Source organism: Pipistrellus hanaki, assembly GCF_964339955.1.
Source record: "Pipistrellus hanaki genome assembly, chromosome: 10".
In the NCBI taxonomy this organism is placed as follows: Eukaryota; Metazoa; Chordata; class Mammalia; order Chiroptera; family Vespertilionidae; genus Pipistrellus; species Pipistrellus hanaki.
This window is the reverse complement of record NC_140512.1, coordinates 21582517-21605978: the sequence shown is the minus strand read 5'-3', so window position 1 is coordinate 21605978 and position 23462 is coordinate 21582517. Positions and strand designations below refer to the sequence as shown.

General features: G+C 33.2%; 1 protein-coding gene across 5 annotated transcripts in view; it reads left to right on the top strand.

Annotated features, from left to right (window-relative positions):
- CACNA2D1 (calcium voltage-gated channel auxiliary subunit alpha2delta 1) overlaps positions 1–23462 on the top strand; it is a 333502-nt gene that overhangs the window by 278370 nt on the left and 31670 nt on the right. The window contains exons 16-23 of one of the 5 annotated variants that reach the window (XM_084897069.1): positions 3646–3723; positions 6822–6896; positions 7177–7251; positions 9154–9210; positions 13393–13464; positions 15619–15690; positions 18585–18646; positions 22095–22171. In XM_084897069.1, coding sequence (XP_084753195.1) covers positions 3646–3723; positions 6822–6896; positions 7177–7251; positions 9154–9210; positions 13393–13464; positions 15619–15690; positions 18585–18646; positions 22095–22171 — 568 coding nt within the window. Of the gene's footprint in view, positions 1–3645; positions 3724–6821; positions 6897–7176; positions 7252–9153; positions 9211–10941; positions 11009–11523; positions 11716–13392; positions 13465–15618; positions 15691–18584; positions 18647–22094; positions 22172–23462 lie in introns of those variants that run through there. The other 4 variants (XM_084897071.1, XM_084897070.1, XR_014796169.1 and 1 more) reach the window with 4 other exon arrangements.

Here is a 23462-nt window from a genome sequence, read left to right as displayed (position 1 = left end):
AAGAAATCTTACCTTATTCTGAATTCAATACAAACCTAATCATCTCTTCATGTATAAACTCTTGCTTTAGGTCAACTCCAGATGTTTATAAAAATAGGCCCTTGAGGTGATCAAATCTGGTATGAAATAACAAAAAAGCATGTTAACTTTTCCATTATACAATTAACATTTTTAGTTCAGGTATTCAATTATATTTTAAGTTGGTAGTTCTCAGCTGTTGGCGATTTTCCCCTTTGCAGGTCATTTGAAAATATCTATATAGATATTTCTAGCATGATGACTGGGGTGCAGAGGCCAGGCATATTGCGAAACACCCTACTATGGACTAGAGAGCTCCCACTATGCACACTCAACAAAGAATCATCCAGCTCAAAATGTTAATAAGGCTGAATTTGTGAAAAGAAATTTAATGTAATTTTTTTCTTTCCTGATATGAAAGTTATAGTCATTATCATACTTAAAATATTCATATGGTTAATCTTAAGACTTTATTAATGATTTTAATAATGTACATATTAGAGAGAATCAAAATACTAAGCTCTGAAAAGTACATATTGATTCAGTAACCCCTTTTCCTACTTGAAATTTAATTATATGCTGATTCAACTGTTCTAAACACAATGATGAACCCAAGGGGCAAAATGCAACCCACTTAAATTACTTATCATTTGGTTCTTGTAAAATAAACACATACAGGAAGTCAGTAGGAAAATAGGCTCTATTAGCAGCAGCCTTGCATGCTAAGACAGATAAAGTAAAGCTTGCTACCTCGGGCCCCAGTTAAAATTACCATCCAGTGTTCCTTCTTGACATCACATATTTATTTAAGGTCACATGGTCATCTAAAGCTATGGTCAAGTTTTTTGCTTTCCCAAATCCATCACAGTGCAGAGAGTGATAGGAGGAGTCAATAATTGTGCCCTGTAGTATTTCCTATGACCAGAAGTTCATTAACCAACATTTGTGCATTGCCGGTAAGGTTCTTACTGATAGTGCGAAAGACATTAGGAAGAAATGTTGGTTCTAAATGTGCTGTTCTATAAGCCGAAACTAAATGTTAAAAAAGAACACATAGAGTATTCTTTTTGCTCCCTTGAAAATGAAAAGTGACCCATCTTGTATTTCTAATTATTTGTTTATAGTCTCTGCACATAGCAGATTCAAAACAAATGCTGGTCAAAGTAACTGTTATATGAAGAAGTAAAAGGAAAAATATTCCAAGACTGTATGTAATAAGTATAATGAGCAAATGAAAAGGTATCTGGAAAATCAGAAGAAATAAGCCATATATTTGGGGGTAAAGTAGGGTGAGGTTAAAAAGATGGTGGCATTTTTTCTGGTTTTCCACTTCAGGTTAGTTTTCTATTGTTGGTGATGAGCAGTGAACCACATAGGGTGCAGGATGAAAGTTGTGGAAGTGCGGGGTAGATAGAAGGAATGATACTTCAGTCACTTCAGGTGATAATGAGAGAAAAGACAGAAACAAGACTGGAACAGTATTATAGAGGGTTCACTTTATTTGGGAAGTAAAGTGAGGATCTTCATATAAAAATATAGGGGGGGGAAGAGTTGGGTTCTAGAAAATAAATATCAAATGAATTCCAGGCAGAAGAGCAAAAATCTTGCTTTGTTCCTCTTTTTTTAATTCTCTAGAAAGTTGTACAGTGCCAGGAATAGAGTACATATTTTTTTTTCTGTGTGCTGTATAAATAAGGGAGAAAATGAATGTTGGCCACCAAAGAGTTTATCCATAAATTTATTTAATATATTAGTCTTATATCTTATTTTAGAACACATTACGGTATTTATATGCTAATTAGGGTATTCTATACAAATGCAAAAGTGATCCAAAGAAAGAGATTATATCTATCGAATATATATACCTTATCTTATTCTATTCTAGTATGTATTAAACTATATAACTCAAATGGAATGTTTGCCAAATGGAATTTTCAATTAATTATTTTTGGGGGACTACTTTTATTAATTACCTGTACTTTTGACTTTTTTGAGATGAAACATTTTCACTGTGAATATTAATTTGCACATTTAATTAAGGATACTTTCATTGTCAAATGTTCTTGTTTATGACTAAATGGAATGCTAATGTATAGATTATCATGCACCCAACTATGTATAGTTGTTTCTTTAATTTTATTTGTCCCCAAAATGTAGTATCTTGTTCTACTGAAAGTCTATGATTGTCCTTCCTCACTTAACTTGGTTTCCATTATTTTTATGCTTCCCACATGCATAATTTTAAACCATAGTCTAGGACATTTCTCCATAAGACCATGCTGTTTCTGGAATGAGAACAGGGATCCTGAGATTTGGATTTAGGGTTATTATTCACAAGATTCACTAATATTTGTCACTAATATCATTCACTATTTTCTCAGCTTAGTTGAGAAATTTTCAACAATTTAAAAATTATTTTAAAAATTACTTTGTTAAAAATAGTATTTGACATGAAATAGTGGTAAATATATAGTTGACATATATTTCTTTATTAGTGCAGATGGCAGTAATAAAGAAAAGGGAATTTTAAAATCAGTTCATTTGGACTCATCCATGGTCTCATATGATAAAAGCCTAAGCAACTGTTTGACCAGTAGCTATAATACACACTGACCACCAGGGGCAGACACTCAGTGCATCGGCATGGAAACATGGAACATACTGATGAATCTCAGAGGAAAGGGGAAAAGAGATTAGCCAAAGATCTTATGTGCATACTAGAGGTCCAGTGCATGGATTTGTGCACCGGCAGGGTCTCTTGGCCTGGCCAGCTGGGATCTGGTCAAAACTGGCCAGGTGCACCTGTGGGGTCCCTCAGCCTGGCCTGTGGGGATCGGGCTGAAACCTGGAGGGGTCCCAGATTTCAAGAGGTCACAGGACAGGCTGAGGGACCCCACCGGGCCTCTAGTTTATCTATGATATTATCTACATTCTGATTTATTATTGTTATACTAAACTGCTTCAGTACTGGTCTTTCATATTTTATGCTTGAAGTTTTTGTCTATACCATTTTTACTTTGTGAAAACTACGTACTCTTAATTTTGGAGGATATTTATTACTTTTTTTTTTAACAGCATAGTATTTACCAAGAATATCACAGAAATACAGTATCAGTAACATGTTCAGTTCATAATGTTATTCTGCAACACATTTGTGATTTAGCATGTAAGCCTTGGGCTAGGGCATGAAAAAAAAAATGAAGCTACAACAAAGGAAGGTGAATAAATCATTTGAAGCATATAATATTTTAGTAACACTCTACTCATGGATGCCTTTGATATTAGTTAAACTATCACCTTAAAGAAAAGAGTAGAAGGACAGGATAACTGAAATGTTTGGTGTCATTGATTTTTTTTTTTTTTTTGTATTTTAAGTTATTTGCAGTGCTCTTACAGAGTAATATTTTAGTTGTTGCATGCTTCAGTAGCTGCCTAATAGATCTTGATTATTTCTAAGTCATTTTTATTTTGTGGGTTTTTTTTTGTAAAATAATCTTTCAAAATATATTACTAGTTTTTTGTGACTATATAGTATAAAATGCAATGTCAGATATCAGAGACTAATACAGTAGAACAGAGTTTAAATTGTAATTTTAATTTGCCTTTTCTCTCTGGTTCTATTTTTAGGAACTTGGACTTGTCATTACTGGAACTCTTCCGGTCTTCAATATAACTGGCCAAGTTGAAAATAAGACAAATTTAAAGGTTAAAAGTTAATTGATAAAATTAATAACGATAACTGACAAACTATGACGTTGAAGCTCAATGTGGATAAGATATTTCGATAAGGCGGTATATACAGTGTAACTGACTGTGAGGCTAGAAGTAAAAGGCAACAGCTGCTTCTGTGATAACCACCTGGGAAAAAGGAAATGCAGGTCAAGTTCTCTGCGTCCCCATAGACAGGATTCAGCCTGACCCTATTTAACTATGACCTGATGAGAATACAAGTTCAGACTCTGGGAGTAATTATGTAATGAATGGGCAATACTGTTATGTGCACATTTTTAAAATGCATCGAAGATATTCATGGAGTTAAGAACATCCTAACAAATCCATTTTGTCTCAGGTGTTCATAAGGTCTATTTAAGGAGTTGTTCCTCCTCCAACTCCCATTCAAACAATTCTTTCTTTAATCATCATGCAGCTCAAGGATCAGATTTAAATAATTTATGTTTTCTATGTTAAGGTTCAGGAAAAATACTTGAATTTCACAATTTTTAAATTTTATTTTTCTAACACTGGCATATTGTCAGCGCAAGAAAATTCTACCCACTTAAAGTTTGGAAAGTTCTGAAAAATATATATCTGTGCTTGTTAATTTTCATTTCTTATTTTTTTAAAAAAAATACTTTTGATTTAAAAATAGGGCTACATTCTTATTTCTTAGCTGGTATCAAAAGGAATTGAAGAATGCCAGAGAATACTGAATAGTCATTTTGTAGGTTGGTCGTCATTCTTGATTTGAGGGCCATTTATTTCCAGTTTATGGTATTATGAAGCCTATAGCACTTAAGCATTACTTGTTTAGTTATTATAAATTTCAGTTGAGCTCCTTATTTTAATAATGTAGCCATAGAAAACATTTCTTATTACTCTTCAGAGGCCCATTACCATTCTTAAATGTCTATGGGTCATAATATCGTAACTCATAAAGTAGTCATTCTCTCTCTCCTCATATGGATCATAAAAGGGATTGCTTTAATTTGGGATTTTGCTCAAACTAGGAAAACAGCATAGTTGTTGACATAACTTTTTCATTCTCTGGGCATCTACACAAAGTTTAAGGAATTCTTATAATAGCTATAAACTGGATTTTATAATTTTCTTGGTAACATCTCAATTTTTTTTTTTTTACTTCATCAATATTTTAATGAATGTACCCAGAATATAAGGGCTTCAATTACATACATTTATACTAAATTTGGGCATATTATAAATGAATAAGGATTAGTAAGAGAGTTTATCAAAGGCACACTGTTAAATTATCATGGGTAAAGAATTAGATTCCATTTCTTCAAATATTCTTTCTTCTTGCCAAGAATTTTTAATTACTTTGAGCTCCGAAGCTCTCATCTGCATCAACATTTCCCTGGTGGCTTCCTATTTTCAATGTATCATTTGAAATTACTTATTAAAAGATGTAACATCTCAATTTAACTTACAATGTATGTAATGTTTTTAAAACAAAAATTCCTGATTCTAAACGTTAACTCCTTTTTCAATTTATGTCCCATGGAATATTATGATAACAGTTTGCCAAACAGCCTCCTTGACTTGCAATTAAAACTATGATGCCCATTTTTTGATATTTCTGGGAAATTAGCAGCAAGCAGAAAGTAGTGTTTTTAGGATTTCTGCTACTTTATTACCAATAAGATCACATATTTTTTGGATAGTAGAATAGGTACTATCAACAACAAAACCAATAGTTTTCTCATTCCATATTGCCAAACATCTGTTAGCTAGACATTTTAATGCATTTTTTAAAAAAGTTTAATATTTAAAATTTATCTTTATTGTTGAAAGTATTACAGATGTCCCCCATTTTTCACCCATTGACCTCCTCCACCCCACTCCTGCCACTCCTCCCACCAAGCCTTCACTGCCCTATTGTCTATGTCATGATAGTACACCAAAAAATCAGTATACACACATGCATACACACAGAGCTGAGGCTGCTGACTATACAGTAGCAATGAAGTTAAATATTTGGGGTAAAATAAATACAATAAGTTTAAAATAAAATTTTTCATATTTTAAAAAAAATTTACTTAAATTTTCAAGATTTTATTTTTTTAAGTTTAATAATAAGTAATAAAGTTGTAGGAAAACAAAGCTAAATATCATTGTAAGTTGATACAAAAATGCCATACATACATGCCATATTATTTTATATATCTATCTCTATAAAAGCCTAAGCAACTGTCTGACCATTCAACTGTCTAACCAGTAGCTATGATGCCCACTGACCACCATGGGGTAGTAGCTCAGTGCAGGAGCTGCTGAGCTGTGGTGACTTGGCAGCTGCGGTTCTTGGGTGATGCACCCGGAACCAGAGAGGAGGGAGCCGGATTTCGGGATGTGTCATCCAAGAACCACCCTTTGCAATCCAGGACCCCTCGGGGGATGTTGAAGAGCCAGTTTTGGCCTGATCCCCACAGGCCTGGACAAGGAACCCCACCTGCCAGAGGGACCCCACTCACTCCACAGACACCCTCTGAGCCCAGGTGCCACCTCAGATGTGGCTCGGTGGGGAGGGACTACTGGAGGTTGACTCCAGCCCATCTCCTCCAGTTTCGCCCCTCCAGCCACTTTCTAATTCATTTACTTTCAATGTGCAAAAACCCATGCACCTGGCCTCTGTATATACAGGCAGTCCTCGAGTTACATTGGAATCGATGTACATCTTTCATGGTTACATAGCCATTTTTCATTTATTTATTTTAAAAAAAAGTTCTTTCATTTTGACGTATGTACATATGTGCTTTATTTTTTATTACTGTTTATTTACCCTTAGTAAAGGTCAAGAATTGTTACCTTTTTTTTTAATTTATTTTTGCTATTTCACTTCATTACTACTGTGTATGTGCTCCATGTGAGTGACATAGATGCTTATGTAGGTGGGTTCTGACTTGTGATAAAAATCATGTTATGTCACACAGTAGGAATGGATCTCTGGTGTGTGTGTGTGTGTGTGTGTGTGTGTGTAAATTTGAGCTATAAGCAAAGGGATGAATAATATTGTGTAGAACTATGTAAAGCTTTGGTATAAAACCCACTACCTTTTTGCTATTTTATAGAACCAGTTGATTCTTGGCGTGATGGGAGTTGATGTGTCTTTGGAAGATATTAAAAGACTAACACCACGCTTTACAGTAAGATGCAATTTACAATTTTGGTATCTTTTCTGTCTTAAAACTGTGTTAATTTAACTTGTCCATAAAGCAGTAAATAACTTTCAAAAATTATGTGCAGTTATATTAAAAAAGGAACTAAATGTTAAAATAAAAGAAAAATAAAGAGATCATGTTATCTTTATGCTTTAAAACCTGTATTTAAGATTTTTTTTAAAGGAGAAAGAGGATTTCTGTTTGTGGCTTAGGGATCTCTATCTAATTTTTTATTTATTTTTTTACTTTTATTGTTTGTTTCCAGCTGTGCCCTAATGGCTATTATTTTGCAATTGATCCTAATGGTTATGTTTTATTACATCCAAATCTTCAGCCAAAGGTATGTATATAATTTGTTTACTATGATTAGTGTCCTATAAAATTAATGATTAATGTTCTTAGTAGGTATGTCATTTTAAAACTTACTGTATAGCGCTAAATAGAAAGGAACATTATTATATTTGTAATGTTGATAGATGACAAGATCACAGTTTATAATATATCAAAATGTGAAAGCACTTTTTATTTGCTCTAATTAGCTTTCCAATATTTAGCTAATCAAGATTATTGGCTTAAAGACAGCCATTCTCACCACCCATGCCTGAATACCACATGCCCCACTTGGGATTTGTTTAAGGCTGTAAGATAGTGAAGGAGATTGCCCTCCCTCCCCCACTCCCCGCCTTGAATCTGATAAATACAAGGGATGTTCCTCAATGCAAAGGCCACATTTTCTATTGCCCTTTTCCTCTGGTAATTCTCTCTCCCCTTCATCTCCAAGATTGTGGTGGGGTTTTCTTTCTACTTTTGAATAGACTTATAAAAATATGTATGCAAATCAATAAGTAAAACTCCATGGGATGGGCTTCAGAAATGGGAAGTGTTTATTAATCAATGAGATTTATTATACAATTAATAAAATTATATAAACCATTTTTTCCTAATTTTTATGCCTTTTTTCCTAGGGTATAAAGTATATTCTTTTTTTAAATATATATATTTTTATTTATTTCAGAGAGGAAGGGAGAGAGAGAGAGAGAGAGAGAGAGAGAGAGAGAGAGAGAGAAATATCATTGATGAAAGAGAATCATTATACGGCTGCCTCCTATACGCCCTCTACTGGGGTTCAAGCCTGCAACCTGGTCATGTGACCTGACCAGAAATTGAATGGCAACCTTTCCACATGGGATGATGCCCAACTGAGCCACAGTGGCCAGTGCCAGCTCTTATATTTTTATAGGAAATTATTAAAAGCAAGTATGCAACAGAATCAATTTAGAAAAATATTACTTTAGAAATAAATATTGTTAAATAATGTATTTTTTTCTTCTTAAATTCATGGTTTTGAATTCTTACATTAAAAGTTAAACATAACTTCTATTTTTTGGGTGATGTATGCTATACAGATTGATATAATAAACTCATAAAGTAATAATACAGCACATGACAGATGTTTCAGAAACTGACAAATACAAAGAACCAATATGATAATTTCAGCAGATATGCTAACAAAATTCATCCTAATTTTACAGTAGCAATTCACCAATAGAAAAAAGAAAAATATTATGTCCCATAGTACCCAAAATTATTTAACAAGATCGAAGTCTAATTTTGTGTTCTATTTCAAAATTCATTTGTTTTCCACTTTGTTTTATTGAAACCATCAGATTAGGTATTCATATTAGATAATTCCTTCTTATCAGTCCCAAGAAGTATTTATTGTAAAGGAAAATTATATATACTCTATGTCATAGAAGTCAATATTTAAAATAAATATATAGTGTTTTCACTGAATTATCCATTTGTGCCACAGTTATAACATTTGTTATTACTTCAGAAAACAAACAAATTTCAAGGGTTAAAACTTTTTAGTAGCCTGTAGTATTTATATTTTAACATATTTGAATTATGTAAATTCTATAAATTCTTTGTTTTCTTAATCAGCATAAAAGTTGTCTGAGACAGATCATCTTTCTCACTTCTAACTTCCTCACTTTTTCCCAGGAAAAGAGAATATTAACAGTCATTTCACTTAAAAAAAAAAAAAAAAAAAGCAAATAAAATCACAGGTTTTTACTTACTAGCCATATTTTTAAATTTTTGTTTTGTTTATTGACTCTTAGTGAACTCTATAATACCTGTTTTTGGTCAAGCAAATACCTGACCACAATTTATTATAGGATAAAACCCTTATCTGTGTTGAGATGTAGCATGATGAATTACCATCTTTCTGTTGCTTTAGCCTATTGGTGTAGGTATACCAACAATTAATTTAAGAAAAAGGAGACCCGGTGTTCAGGTAACTGAATGAAATTGGCGGTGCCTTCAAATTTGCTAAATCAGAGTTGAAATTAAGCTTCTCTTTCTTAAAGCGTATGATTAATGCTGCCTTTCCTGACTTCAAGCTTCCGGAGCATGAGATGGAGATGAGCATTGTTTCTCAATACGCTGAGGCAAAATGTTATTAATTTTGGCAGAGGGTATATGCTTTGGCTAACTAAAAATTGCTAGCAAATTACGAAGTAATAATGTTAACAATCAGCACAATCATAATCAGATGGCTTCTAAAGATAAATTTATTATTAAATATTGTGAAAGTGGTATCAAATCCATGTAGTCTTACCAATTTGTGAAATTAATTTCTAAGTGGAAATAAAAATACAATTCTGATGTGATAGTTTCTACAAGCCATAGAATTTAAGGTAACATTTTTTTTTTTACTTTCTAAAAGTGTATGCATAGGTCAAAAGTTAGAGAAAATTCCCTTCAACTAATTAAAGATGTCTAAAATTACAAATAAACATTGGGAATTGTTATTGTTTGGCAAACTCATTGCAAAATTTTTCTCTATTGTCAACAAAATTTAAACTTTATTATATGTATACATATTTCTTTAAGCACCCTAAAAATAATTAATGTAAAAGAATACTTCCTGTAATTTAGTACAGTTTAGTAAAAGAATTTTAAAATTTTAAAGAAAGTTCAATATTATTTAAGGCTTAAATGTAAGCTTACAATTTCTTAAAAAAGAAAGTTGGTGACATACAAATGGTCTCTAGTTATAATGATTCGACTTGGGAATTTTTTGACTTCACAATGGTGTGAAAGCAATATTCATTCAATAGAAATAGTATTTTGAATTTTGAATTTTGATTATCCCTGGGCTAGCAGGACATGGTAGGTTCTCGCTCATGATACTGAACAATGTTAAGAGTTCTGAGCACTTTTAAAGTAATCTAGCTGAAGATATGATGCTCCAAAGGTTAGAAGTGTTAAAGGCATTTTTCAACTTATAAGTTTTCAATTTACGATGTGTTTATCAGGACGGAAGCTCCTCATAACACAAGGAGCATCTATAATGGAGAGGTAATATGATATTAAAAAGAAATCTTTGAGCTATAAAAGTAAGACTTATAGCCAACACCATAAAATTGAGTAATTCACTAAACTCCATAGTACCTCAGTTTTTTTTCATCTGAAAAGCAGGAGGATTGAAGGAATAATTATTTTCTACCTCACACAGTATATCTGCCTAGGAGATTAAAATTTATATATATATATATATATATATATATATATATATATATATATATATATATATATATATATATATATATAAATTTATTTCAGGCTCCATTTCCTGAAAATTTCATTTAATTTGGCAGTGGATGAAAGCCAAGCTTCTGATTAGTTTTTAAACCATCCCAGGTTGTTCTAAATGTAGAGTCTCTGGATTCATGGCTTCAGTTCCCTTCTAGCTCTCGAATTACGTGACAATTTGAATTTCATGTTGTTGCATCAAGTCTTTATGTCTTTTATGATTCCTATGGAGATTAAAATCATACTTATGTCTTTTCTTGATAAATTATTTTATGTTCCTCTTCTTGCATGTTTCTGTGTATTAGCAGTCGTGTACATCTTAGTGAATTATTATTTTTGCAGTACTTTCAGATTGCATGTAATATTATGATATAATTTTTAAAACAAACAACCTTTAAAGTGGTTTGTTTTATGTTTGTTTTCCTTTAAGGAAACCCCAAATGGCAAACTAGCAACCACACAAGACTTCTGAATTTTGGGAATATTTTTTGAACGGCGTATGTAGTATTTTTAATAATACCTAACTACTAATTATTTCAACTTAAAATTTGTTAACACTGCCTTTTATTTTACTTCCACAAATTATGTGGTTATTCTGTCAGCTGATATTCAAATTCTACAAATGAAAAATGTTAGATATGTAAAATATAAATAAAAGTATTCGGAGTAGAGGAACTCAATTCTGATTCTCAAGCCTCTCTTGTTGCTTTCTATTAGAAGATTCTACTTTTGCATTTTTTATAACTGTACCTATGATGAGTCTTTCAAACAATGGTCAGCCAGATTGCCATTTAAAAAGTACAAGTTATTCATTGACATTTTTCTTTTATTATTTCATTTTCTTCTCTGTGTCTTTATATGTTGGATTGGGACATCATCTTCATATTGCCAATTCTTCCTGATAATGCCTCCTCCATGCATGCTGTTTGGGTCTGGTCATGCTATGCATTATCCATTGCATGTAAGATAATATTCTTATTTATGTTTTGATTATTTTGACTTTGTTTTGCAGTGAGTTTATTAAAATTTTAATGCTGGTATAATGGTGCTTGTGTGGAGATAATTTAGTTTATGGGACTTTAAATAAGCAATTCTTAATAATATTTTCTACTATAGAATATCCTTTTGTTAGAAACTTTCTGTTTTGTTTCTTTAAAGAAAGGATTAGAATTATTTTCAACAATGATTTTTATTTTCTTCTTATGAAATATGTGACATTTCAAATCAATATTGGCTTCTGAGCGAACAAGGTGCTACCCAAACAATAGTCAGTATTGAACCATGTAATACTTATTTTCAGTAATCTAGAATCTTCTGATTCTAGATATTGACTTCATAAGCAGTGAATATTTTTTCAATAAAATTGACAGACACAGTTGAAATTATTTTTGTTAGTTTTCCTTTAAAAAATCCTCATCAAAATCCATAGGAATCATAAATTGTCATTGTTTAAGTGGAGTTACTCTTCAAAAGAAGGCCTTTTGTTATAATTATAAATTAATACATGCCATGTGTACTTATTTGTCATCATTTGCGATAAATAAGATATGATTAATTTCAGTAGATTTTAATAATTGGTTCTGTCTTTGATAGTCAACCCTCCTAAAACATTCTTTAAAATAGTGATTATCTGAATATATTTTGGAAGAGCCTGTGAGGCTGAAATTATTCAAATTCTATTTACCTTGTACTAATGCAACACAGTTTGTATTTATTGCTTTTGTTTAGATAATTATTATAACATAGCAGTATTTCTTTCATGAAACATTAAGCACCTGGTTTCTAAAATTTTGCAACTATAAAATTATAGATACCTATTACAATTTCATTGTTCTAGTGAACATTGAAATTCTACTATGGCATGTTGCATTACTTGGCAAGTGTTATAAGATAATCATTATATTTTTTGTTTATCAAATAGTTCAGTAAGTTTGCATTTTGTAATTGACAACTTTTAAAAAATGTCATATGAGGTGAATTAGCCAGACTAACTTTTATTTTATTTTTCTCTAACTTTTATTTTGATACATTTATATAAATAAGTTAAAAAATATTTCTTTTTCCACAATATATTTTATTGTTGGACACCAGCAAGAAGTAGCAGTAGGGGATGTTAAAACAGGGAACAGTTTTAATGAACCCACGGGTTATTATTCTTGGTAGACTTCAATTACAATACCTAAACTTTATTAAAAATGCTTATGCCTTTGCCACAAATTCTACCTTAAATAAACTTAACCTGACATTAAAATATTTGTAAAGGTTCTGAGATTCAAATACATGAAAGAAATCTGCATCTTAATGAATTGTAAGAAAGAAGAATACATTTAGTAGAGTCTGTTTTGCTTAGCACATTCATAGTTTTGAAAGTATTTTTCTTCATTGAATTTATTATTACTTTACAGATACAAATAAGAAAGGATATTATTTATATATTCTCTTTTGTTATATTGCTCAATATATTAATAACTTGGCTATATTTTTCTCCTTTCCATCATAATTAAAAAGAAACTTCTGAGTGAATCTTCAAAGTCATTTCCCCTCAAGAGCTTGTGGTTCTAAATGTAGTATCTAACTCAGTGCTCCAAATAAGACTATCTTTAACTGGTGATTAATTAAAATTTGCTGCACTTAAAGCTTAAATTTCTGGCCTTATTTATTTATTACTTTTATATATATATATATATATATATATATATATATATATATATATATATATATATATGAAAGAATATACCTTTTTTATTATATAATTTTTATTATACCTTAGGTAAGTAACCTTTACAGATTAATTTTAAATTTAAATATTACTTGAATTATTCTATATATAGCATTATTTTACAATGCCACATATGCTTAATTATTATTATTTTTTGTGTAGAACCCCAAATCTCAGGAGCCAGTAACTTTGGATTTCCTTGATGCAGAATTAGAGAATGATATTAAAGTGGAGGTGAGTGTAATTAGTAGGCCTGAGCAATATCCTCAGGTCAAATGCTGGAATCCGCCATTCCACAAGTATCTGTTGAGCAGCTTCAGTGGGTTGGGTGCTCTCTTAGGTACTGTATGCACAAATTCGGATGCTTTTTCTCTTGAAAAAAATCTAGGTTCTGGGCTCACTTATCCAAAAGGTCATCTGAAAATAAATAAATATTTTAAGATGGGTGTATTTGTTTCTTTCTCATTTCACAGGTAGAGATATTTTAAGTATCTCAACACAAATGAAACATGTAAATTTCAATTTTAAAAAAAAAACAACACATAGAGTATGTAATTTACAGGGGATCTAACCATTCAACCAACCAATGAGCAACATGTATAGAGAAGCTGACGTGTTTGTCTTAGTGTTCTTTCTTCAGGAAATGTCTATTTAATTTCAAAACCAGAATTGTATATCACTTCCTCTGAGAGAGTCTCCCATCAGGATAAGGATAATCATTAATAATAATAATGATAATACTTATTGAGTACATGATATGTAAGTCACGGATTCTCAAGAGCCTTTGAAATAGGTATTATTATTATTGTTATTGCTATTATTGTCATTCTATCTGTTGTACTGATGATATGCACGGTACAAAGAGGATAAATTGCCTAGCTTGTCTCCTGTTATTCAGCTGGTAAGTAGCGGAATCAGGCTTTGAACCAGGCTCTTGCTCTCCAGACCAAAGATTTTTAAGATTCTTTCCGATGGATGAACTTCTCTTACCATAATTTGTCAGATTGTGTTTTAATTTGTACTTGCTTTACACATTGTACAGCTTTATTCCTCATTGTACAATAGAATTTAATTGTTCTACCTAATAAAGAGGGAATATGTTAATTGACCCTTACACCATAGCAAAGATGGCTGTGCCCACAGCCAGTAAGGAGGGACTATGCTAATAGACTGTCCTGCCTTCAAAGATGGCGGCACCCACAGCCAGTAAGGAGGGAATATGCTGCCCTAACAGGTTTGGCTCAGTGGATAGAGTGTCAGCATGCAGACTCAAGGGTCCCAGTTTGATTTCAGTCAAGGGCATGTACCTTGGTTGCGGGCATATCCCCAGTAGGGATTGTGCAGGAGGCAGCTGATTGATGTTTCTCTCTCATCGATGTTTCTAACTCTCTATCCCTCTCCCTTCCTACCTATAAAAATTGAATGAAATATATATATTTTTAAAAGGGAATATGCTAATTGACTGCCCCGCCCTCAAAGATGGAGGTGCCCACAGCCATAAGATGGCACTGTCCAGTCCCCTCGGCCCTGCTGGGGCAGCAGGTGCATGTCAAGGCTGGGCCCTTCCCCAGGTAGGCCCAGCTGCTCCGCGAGTTTGCCTTTGGAGTCCCCCAGTCCCCTCAGCCCCTCCACTCCCCAGGGCCAGCCCAACGCACAGGCAAGTCTGGAATGTCAGCTGACATCCGAGGCATGCCTGTGCCTTGGGCTGATGCTGAGGCTCAAATAACCAGGGCCAGCCGAGGCTTGCACTGCCATCAGTGGCAGCAGCAGAGGTGTGACACCCCAGAGGTGTGATGGGGCGTCATCTTCCCTTGAGGGCGTCACCAGATCATCTCCTGCCCTTAAGGGCTCCCAGACTGTGAGAGGGGGCCGGATGGGCTGAGGGAACCTCTGCCTCCAGTGCATGAATTTTCATGCACCAGGCCTCTAGTTTATTATAATTATCCTGGGCCAAGGTTTGATGCTGGGATATTTTTGGTGGCTAAAGAATATTTGTTGTAAAGTGTTTTGATATTCTAGAGTACGATTATGTAACAGTAAGGGGCTTGGTCTTTGAACTCTCATGCCACTGTGTAACTATAATCATTATTTCACCTCTCCTAAGTATTAGTTTCCTCTTAATCCCATAAAGTAATTGTCCACTGTTTTATTGATTATATTTCAAAAACTAATGCCCCATCGAAAATATTTCATTAAGTTTGTTCTTATTTTTTTAAAATAATGTAAACTTACTGTAATGTGATAGCTTTTGAAAAGGTATTCCCAGAGAATAGCAGCAGCCTGCTATTTTTATTCAGTTGATTCTGAAATAAGGTATAATATGTTAATAAACATACTTTGATAGGTCAATTAGTATCGGCAATAAAGTATTTTTTAATTTTTCCTTAGATTCGCAATAAAATGATAGATGGAGAAAATGGAGAAAAATCATTCAGAACTCTGGTTAAATCTCAAGATGAGGTAAGAATTGAGTCAGGCTTATTCTCATACATGTCAATAATAATTTATATTGGTAGTTTCTTTTCTATTAAAGCAATATTTATTTATAAAACAGGGGTGTCTCCAATAAACAATTTTTAAGGTACTCTTCTTTCCTGGAGATAGATAGATAGATAGATAGATAGATAGATATAATATTTTTTTAAAATATATTTTATTGATTTTTTACAGAGCGGAAGAGAGAGGGATAGAGAGCTCGAAACATCAATGAGAGAGAAACATCGACCAGCTGCCTCTTACACACCCCCTACTGGGGATAGCCCGCAACCAAGGTACATGCCCTTGACTGGAATCGAACCTGGGACCTTTCAGTCCGCAGGCTGATGCTTTATCCACTGAGCCAAACTGATTTCGGCTATTTTTTAATCTTTAATGTTGAAAATATTGCATAAGTCCCCTTTTCCCCCATTGACCTCTTCTAGTCCACCCCCACCCCTTTCAATAAGATTTTTAACTCTTGGATTTTTGTAAAATAATGTTGTTTTTGGTTTCTTTATCGTTATTTTTAAAATTAAATTTCATTTTTATGTATTCTTATATTGACAATATGTTCTTGTAATATTTTTATCATTATAAGAAATAAGCACAATGATGCAGATGTTTTAATTATTGTATTCCATATATTAATTATTTAAGCTTTAAAGCATTTTTTTTGGTTTTTTACTTGTTTCTGACTAGGTTTATCTTAGTGCACCATTTATGTACTTCATGTAATAATTTTCTTGCATATAAATCTGACATTAAATCAGGAGACAACACCGCTACCATCATACATCACTGGTACAAACATGTAATACAATTTATTGTTTATTATTATTCCATTGTCATTGAAGAATTCTTTATACGAGGAGTGTGCCTGTTTTTAGTCACATGTAGAGTAAATGCATATTCATATATTTGAGTATTCGAAAAAAAAATATAGAACTCAGAAGCTTTTGAGCCTAGAAATTTAATTTAATCTTTATAGCATACTGTTAAAATGTAAACATTTCTCCTGAATACCTCAGTAGATCTTTTCCTAAATTGTAGCTAGGATCTAAATAGGATCCTTCAATGGCATGTGGCTTTCCTTATATTAATAGTATTTGGAGTCCCCATTATGAGAACATAAGGGGAGGTAAATATCAATTTCAGTCTTTGTGAAAACTTCAATTCTCTTTACTCAGACTTGAGCTGTGCTGTTTACCCCTTCATTCCTTCCAGGAGAGATGTATACCACTTACCAGTTTCACCAACTTTTCCATGTTGTTCCATCAACCAACTCTTTGACTTGAACACTCTTTCCTCAACTTTTGTTTCTATTAAATCACTTTAATATTTTCCTACTTCAATTTACTGTAAGTTATTTTTATGACCAATAGTCACTTACAGAGTTTTCCTATTAGGAATAGTGAAAACAATGTCATATTGTATGTTTCCTAATCTGATTATTTTTATATTATTTTTACAACTTGCAGAACAACACTACTTTGCCATGTTTGTTGAGCAGTATCTAATTGGTAAACATTATTTTTAAAAATTATTTTAAGAGTTTTACTAGTCCACAAACCTTAATATTCCATTCCTTCCTCCTCTCACTCTCCACTCACATAAATAAAAGAGGGATGTTAGATGTATAAAGGCAGCATTGTGTAGTTGCTATACAATGGTTTTAGTATCATACATTTTTCTTCATCCTTTCATTTCAAGTCCCCTTTATTTCTTCATCATTAATTTTTGGAAAATAATAGTATCTTCATCAAAAGGTTGATTAAATGAGACAGTCACTCTAAAGCAGCGTTTTTCAACCGCTGTTCCGCGGCACACCAGTGTGCCGTGAGATGTTGCCTGGTGTGCCGTAGGTGCAGACAAGACAAGAATTTTATAATTTTTCACTATTTTGTTTACTTAATATTTCATAATAAAGTAATTATAAAATACTTTCTTTGTGTTTATTTGATTCCTATTCAAGAGAATTACTTTATATATAGTCAATATAGGCACAGAGTTAAATTTTTTAACATTTTCTAATAGTGGTGTGCCTCGTGATTTTTTTCATGAAACAAGTGTGCCTTTGCCCAAAAAAGGTTGAAAAACACTGCTCTAAAGTACTTGGTATGTTGCCTAACTCCAAGTAATAATTCATTCGGTGACTGTTACTGTTCTGATGAGGATGACTAAACTGGAAATATCTAAAAGAATTACAAGATATGAATGTGTTATCCCTTTATCTAAGGAAAGAAAGAATAATTTCTTTAGTATTGTTCATCAGCTGCATATGAAAGAGTCTATATCTGTGCAGTTATTTAGCTCTTTGCTTCCTTTCCCTGGTAGATTTAGTTGTTTTTTTCAACCTTCATGATACTGAGTTGTTAGCCTCTTATGATAGATAAAACTGTAGTAATGGCTTAATAAGAATAGTAATATGCTAATCTTACATTTGGATCTATACACACTGCATTAATTTCCTGGTATTATGACCATTTCTTTCAAACATACTCTAGTATGGATTATCTGAGCCTTACCTAACATTTCATAATCCTATTTCATTATTAACGCTTATTTTTCAGGAAGTGTTTTTAAAGTATTTGGGCTAGTAATTTGGCATAAATTGCCAAGATTTTCAAGTTCTTAAAATGTATCAGGTGGGTATTTATTTTGTCCTAACATTTTGCTTTATTCATATTTATATCCATAACAGAATAAACATTATAACATAGAATAGATCAGAAATTTGTGAGGAGGGATGTTAAATGACCATTGGATTTATAAATAGATACTAATGTGTTGGGTTTTTTGTTTTTGTTTTTGTTTTTGCTTATTTAAATTTACATAGACTAAGAGGTGAGAATAACCATGTGAAACTTTTTTTCTAGAGATATATTGACAAAGGAAACAGGACATATACATGGACCCCTGTCAATGGAACAGACTACAGGTAATTAACTATATTCATTTGTATGTTGAATTAAAGTATTCACTTCAGACGAATGGGATGATGTTCCAACCAACTGGGCCACACCAGCCAGGGCTAGGAGCCTTATCTCTTTAGAGATGGTTTTATGATAACACACAGGATCGGATGTACTGTTGGGAATGCACTCTGTGCCTTTGTTCCTTAGATGGGCAAATATTAAATTAGAAAAACTGTTACCTTGTGATCCTGACTATGAGCTGTCAATGAGACTTATTCCTACTGCAGCCAGATTATACTTTGGGGGTATTTTTACTTCTCATTCTGTTTTACCTAAGTGTGTCTGTAACAGTCTCTCAAATGCTTATTACCTTCAGCCCCTTCTCCTCACACATCCAGACATAACACACAGTGTGGACAGGTGAATGTTTATTTCTCCAGGGTTGAGCATATTACCTGTTTATAGAACTTTAGTCTCTTCCCATTTTCATGCAAGTTTAATTTCAACTTCCAATTCTGATAATTCACGTCGCATATTTCTACCCTGTCTTTTCTCCCACTGCTCTCCCCGTACAAATTACTGCTCTCTGGATAGCCCATCTTCCCTTCTTCTGCATGTCTGAGTCATTCGTTCTCTTCCCCAGCCTACAACTTGGAGCCAGATTCCATCTCTTTCCATTATAAGTACTTGCCTGGATGTCTGTACAAATAAATTCACAGATACCAATTTAGAACAAAAGGTTCCATCTAAATTAAAGAAACACGGCACGTGTTGATTTAATGAACGAGGTACCAAATTTCACTTAGTGATTTTTGTCTCCTGGAGCTTTGACATAATTTAGATACATTTTGAAATACAATAATTAATTATATTAATAGAATTCTCTCAGCATTAATGAAGAGTTTGGTTTATAGTGAAACATTTTTCGAGTTGAAAAGTGTTCTATTCTACTTCACTAGTTAATCGTATTTATATGAGTCACATAAATATTACATGGGTCTAACATCCATCTTGTGACCACTGGATTTATTGGACTTGAATCCTTAGGAGAAAATAAAGCCGCCTTGGTCTATTGGTTTTATATGGAGGGAAACAGCAAACACTGTATATGGAAGTATCGTTGAGGGGGAATGTTGGTAAAGATCTTATCTGCTGCAGGTTGAAGAAATAACTGCTGCCTTAAGATGGAAATAATTACACGTAACTATATTTTTCTACAGAATAGTGTGTATCCACAAATAACAACCCGAGTTCCAGGCCAGACATATATTTAATGTGTCACTTTTAAAACTACCGTGTCCCTCGAGGCTTGCCGTACAATTTTTTTTTATGGTACATGAGATGTAACACAAGCTTACAGAACGACACTGTGGCAACCACATGATATAATGTTATCGGTTTTAATTAGAAGTTTCTCTTGGCAATAAATGCTGATGGGGTAGTAAAAATGTCCTAATTTCCCTGGAGAGGGATTTTTAGGAGACAATCTTCAAATGCTCAGTAATTCTGCTCCACATTTTATACGTGGCAAGTGAATCGTGAAAGGTCATCTTGCTTTCAGGCTAATTGCACTGCTTATTTTAATTTTAATCTCTGCCTCCCTTTAAAGGAAGTTACCTGTAAAATGAATGTAGAGATTTGCATTAAATGTACATAACGTTTTATTTCTCTGACCTTTATCCATAAGGAAAGTCTATGAATTACTTAGTGATGGGAAAAGGTTTGAGAACTGGAGGTAGCAAGCATTTGCCCATTTTGCTACCTTAACTGAACAGTTAAGTTGTAGCAAATAAACCACTGCTTTTTTATTCTTCATAGAAGGAATTTTTTTTGCATGTATAAGAAGAAAAACCTGGAATTTTGTATATTTTTGTTTTCCCTGTTCTGTATTGTCCCTAGGAAAAAGTAATGAGATGACAATCTGGGCATTCATCCCAAAGCCATGGTATGAGGCTTGAGTTATTTGAAAGATCTGAAAATGTCTAGAAAATATTTAGAAGCCTAAATAGGCACACTTTTTCCTGTACACGGCTACATTTTAGATTACATATTAAAGGCGAATCCTGAATGACTCAATTGATCAACTTAACCTCGCCTCACTTTTTGAAAACAGTTGCATCGGAAATCTTTGAGATTGCCTCATTATCTTGCACCCATTAGCTCCTAAGTTTCCTTCTATATTCAAAGAATTGCAGAAGTCATTTGCAACAGCAAATGTAGGCGTGGCATAATTAGTAATGTCCTACGCATGTATATTAGCCCTTATAAGAATAAAAGAATTTCATACATGCGGTTGTATTTTTGGAAATTGCTTAATACTCAAATCTTCTGACATCTTTTAACTTTTAATGCATTATGTGTTTTATTAATTGGCAACTTCAAAACAGCAAGGTTACCTGGCTGTCAGCTTTTTTTTGTTTTTTTTGTTCAGTTACTCAGACAAGGTTTGAAGACAGGTTTTTCTCACCATCCTCTGTCTAGATCGCTGTGAACTTGGTTTAAGATTTGCACAGGACCTGCCCTCTATTTTGTATATCTAGAGTATCCCATGAGTCCTGTAAAGTACTGAGCTCAAGTTGTATGCCCTGTTGTACCTGACAGCAATTTCCCAGGGCTATGGAATATCTGTAATAAATGAATCTGAAGTATTGGGTAAGAACCAATGGCATGAGCAGGGAATTTTGTTTTAGTGCTATAAAGGAATCTGACTTTTCCCATTAACAGACTCTGTGGACTTGTCTAAACATAAGAGTATTGAGTGCTCGCTTCGGCAGCACATATACTAAATATAAGAGTATTGAAGTAGTTATTTAGATGAACAACCCATGGATACAGACAATAGTGTGGTGAAGGCCTGGAGTGGGTGCGGAGAGAAGGGGTGGGCTGGACGGGGTCAGTGGGGAGAAAAAGGGTACATCGACATGACTCTAAAGATATAATAAAAATAATAAAGATACATTTTTAAAAGAGGAAAATGATTTTTAAAACAGTATATTTCAGATGATTATATAAATTGTCATAGAAATGGTAATACATTTGTAATTTTTAATAGCATACACTTGCTATAAAGCACTTTAACATTATAGTTAATTCATCAATCTTATTTACTTTGTTTAAATATACTCCAGTATTATTCTATATTTTTTAACACTCAAATGTTTTCTGGAAATATAGTACCCATGAGCTTTCTTTCTCAGCTAATTTCTGGGCATATTTAGATGCTTATTTTCCATGTGTCTTCTGATCCCCTATAATGGAGAGAACTGGGTGACTCAGGATGGCAGGATCAGATTAAATACTCTATTAGCTGAATGCATTTTACTGTCAAGGTAACATGTCTTTCCCTCCCCATGAAAAAATATTTTTGGATTTTTTTCCATGAACTTGACGTGTGGTGTTTTTGTTTTAATTTTTATTTTTATGTTTCATTTTTGTTTGTTTGTGTTTATGCTTCTCTTGTTTCTATTGCAGTTTGGCCTTGGTATTACCAACCTACAGTTTTTACTATATAAAAGCCAAAATAGAAGAGACAATAACTCAGGCCAGATGTAAGTACTGTGAAAGCAACTTCAGGGTCTATTTACTATCCTCTAGCATCACATGTTGAAAGGCGTCTAGATTTTGGAATACCCAAGGCTTATCCATTCTAGTAGCTGTTTATTACTAAATCTACAGCAATGATTCTAACCCATTCCAAACATGCAAGGAACAAGAAATATTCTACATGGATAGAATATGAGCAGGTACTCCAGTCTCTCTGGCAGTCCCCACCACCCACCCTTCCCTGCCTCGCTTTGTGCTCATAGAATCATTGCAGTGCTGTGTCCTCTGTTGCTGTTGTTTTAAGGGTCCGCTAGCTGATGCAAAATGTGTCACATGGTCTCTGCTCATGGCACTGTGCAAGTAAAGCTTTACCTTTTCTTTTTTTATTTTTTGTTTTTCGTTTTGTCGTTGCTTTTGGCAAGAATATTATTGTGCTCCACATGTTCTACTTCGTTGAAAAATATTAGATTGCACTGGTCTTTGGTTTTGATTTGGTGGATTGACCTTTTCTCATAACCCAAATTAATGTCTTCAGTAACTCAAATGAATTCGTTCTTTTAAGTATCATTTGGAATGTGGAGTAATTGTTAACACTAGTGAATATTTCAAATCATTATTAATCTTTGTTTTGTTTTGGGTGGCTAGACTTAGGGATGTAAAAGGACCATCATATCCTTTGCACATTGCTCAGTTATTACTAACACCCTAAATTTTTCCTAATACAATAAAGTAAAAGATGTATTCATATTTACATATATATTTTATATCAGAAATCTAAAGAATAAGTAAACTAGATTCTTTCATTTCTCTGTCAGTCCTTTGCCCTCTGCAGTCCTGGTTCTCATATTGTAGTACATTGTGGTATTTTATACATTTTTTCAATCACTTTTATTCGATAGATATGATGGTCTTTTCACAAGCAGTAACTTTGCATGACTAGAGCGGGTCTTTGATGATTGGTAAATGGTTTTGTTTATAGGCTAACATCAGTACTGCACCTGCATTAACCACTGCAGAATAGACCCTTGAAATACCCACAGTACAGATAGAGGGCTCTAGTAGTAATGGACGGGGCATACTTTCCAGTCTCCAAAAATGTGTCTTCTTTTCCAGACTACAGCTGTACATAATGAACCTTTGATCTATGCACAATATTTTTATTCAAGGAAGTCATTGAATAAAATATTGCTTGTGACCCCCTTTGCTTTACCCTCTTTTTTTTTGTTTCCCTGCTTTCTCTTTCTGATGGATTTTCACAGCAAAAAAGGGCAAAATGAAGGGCAAGTATTTTTCTTG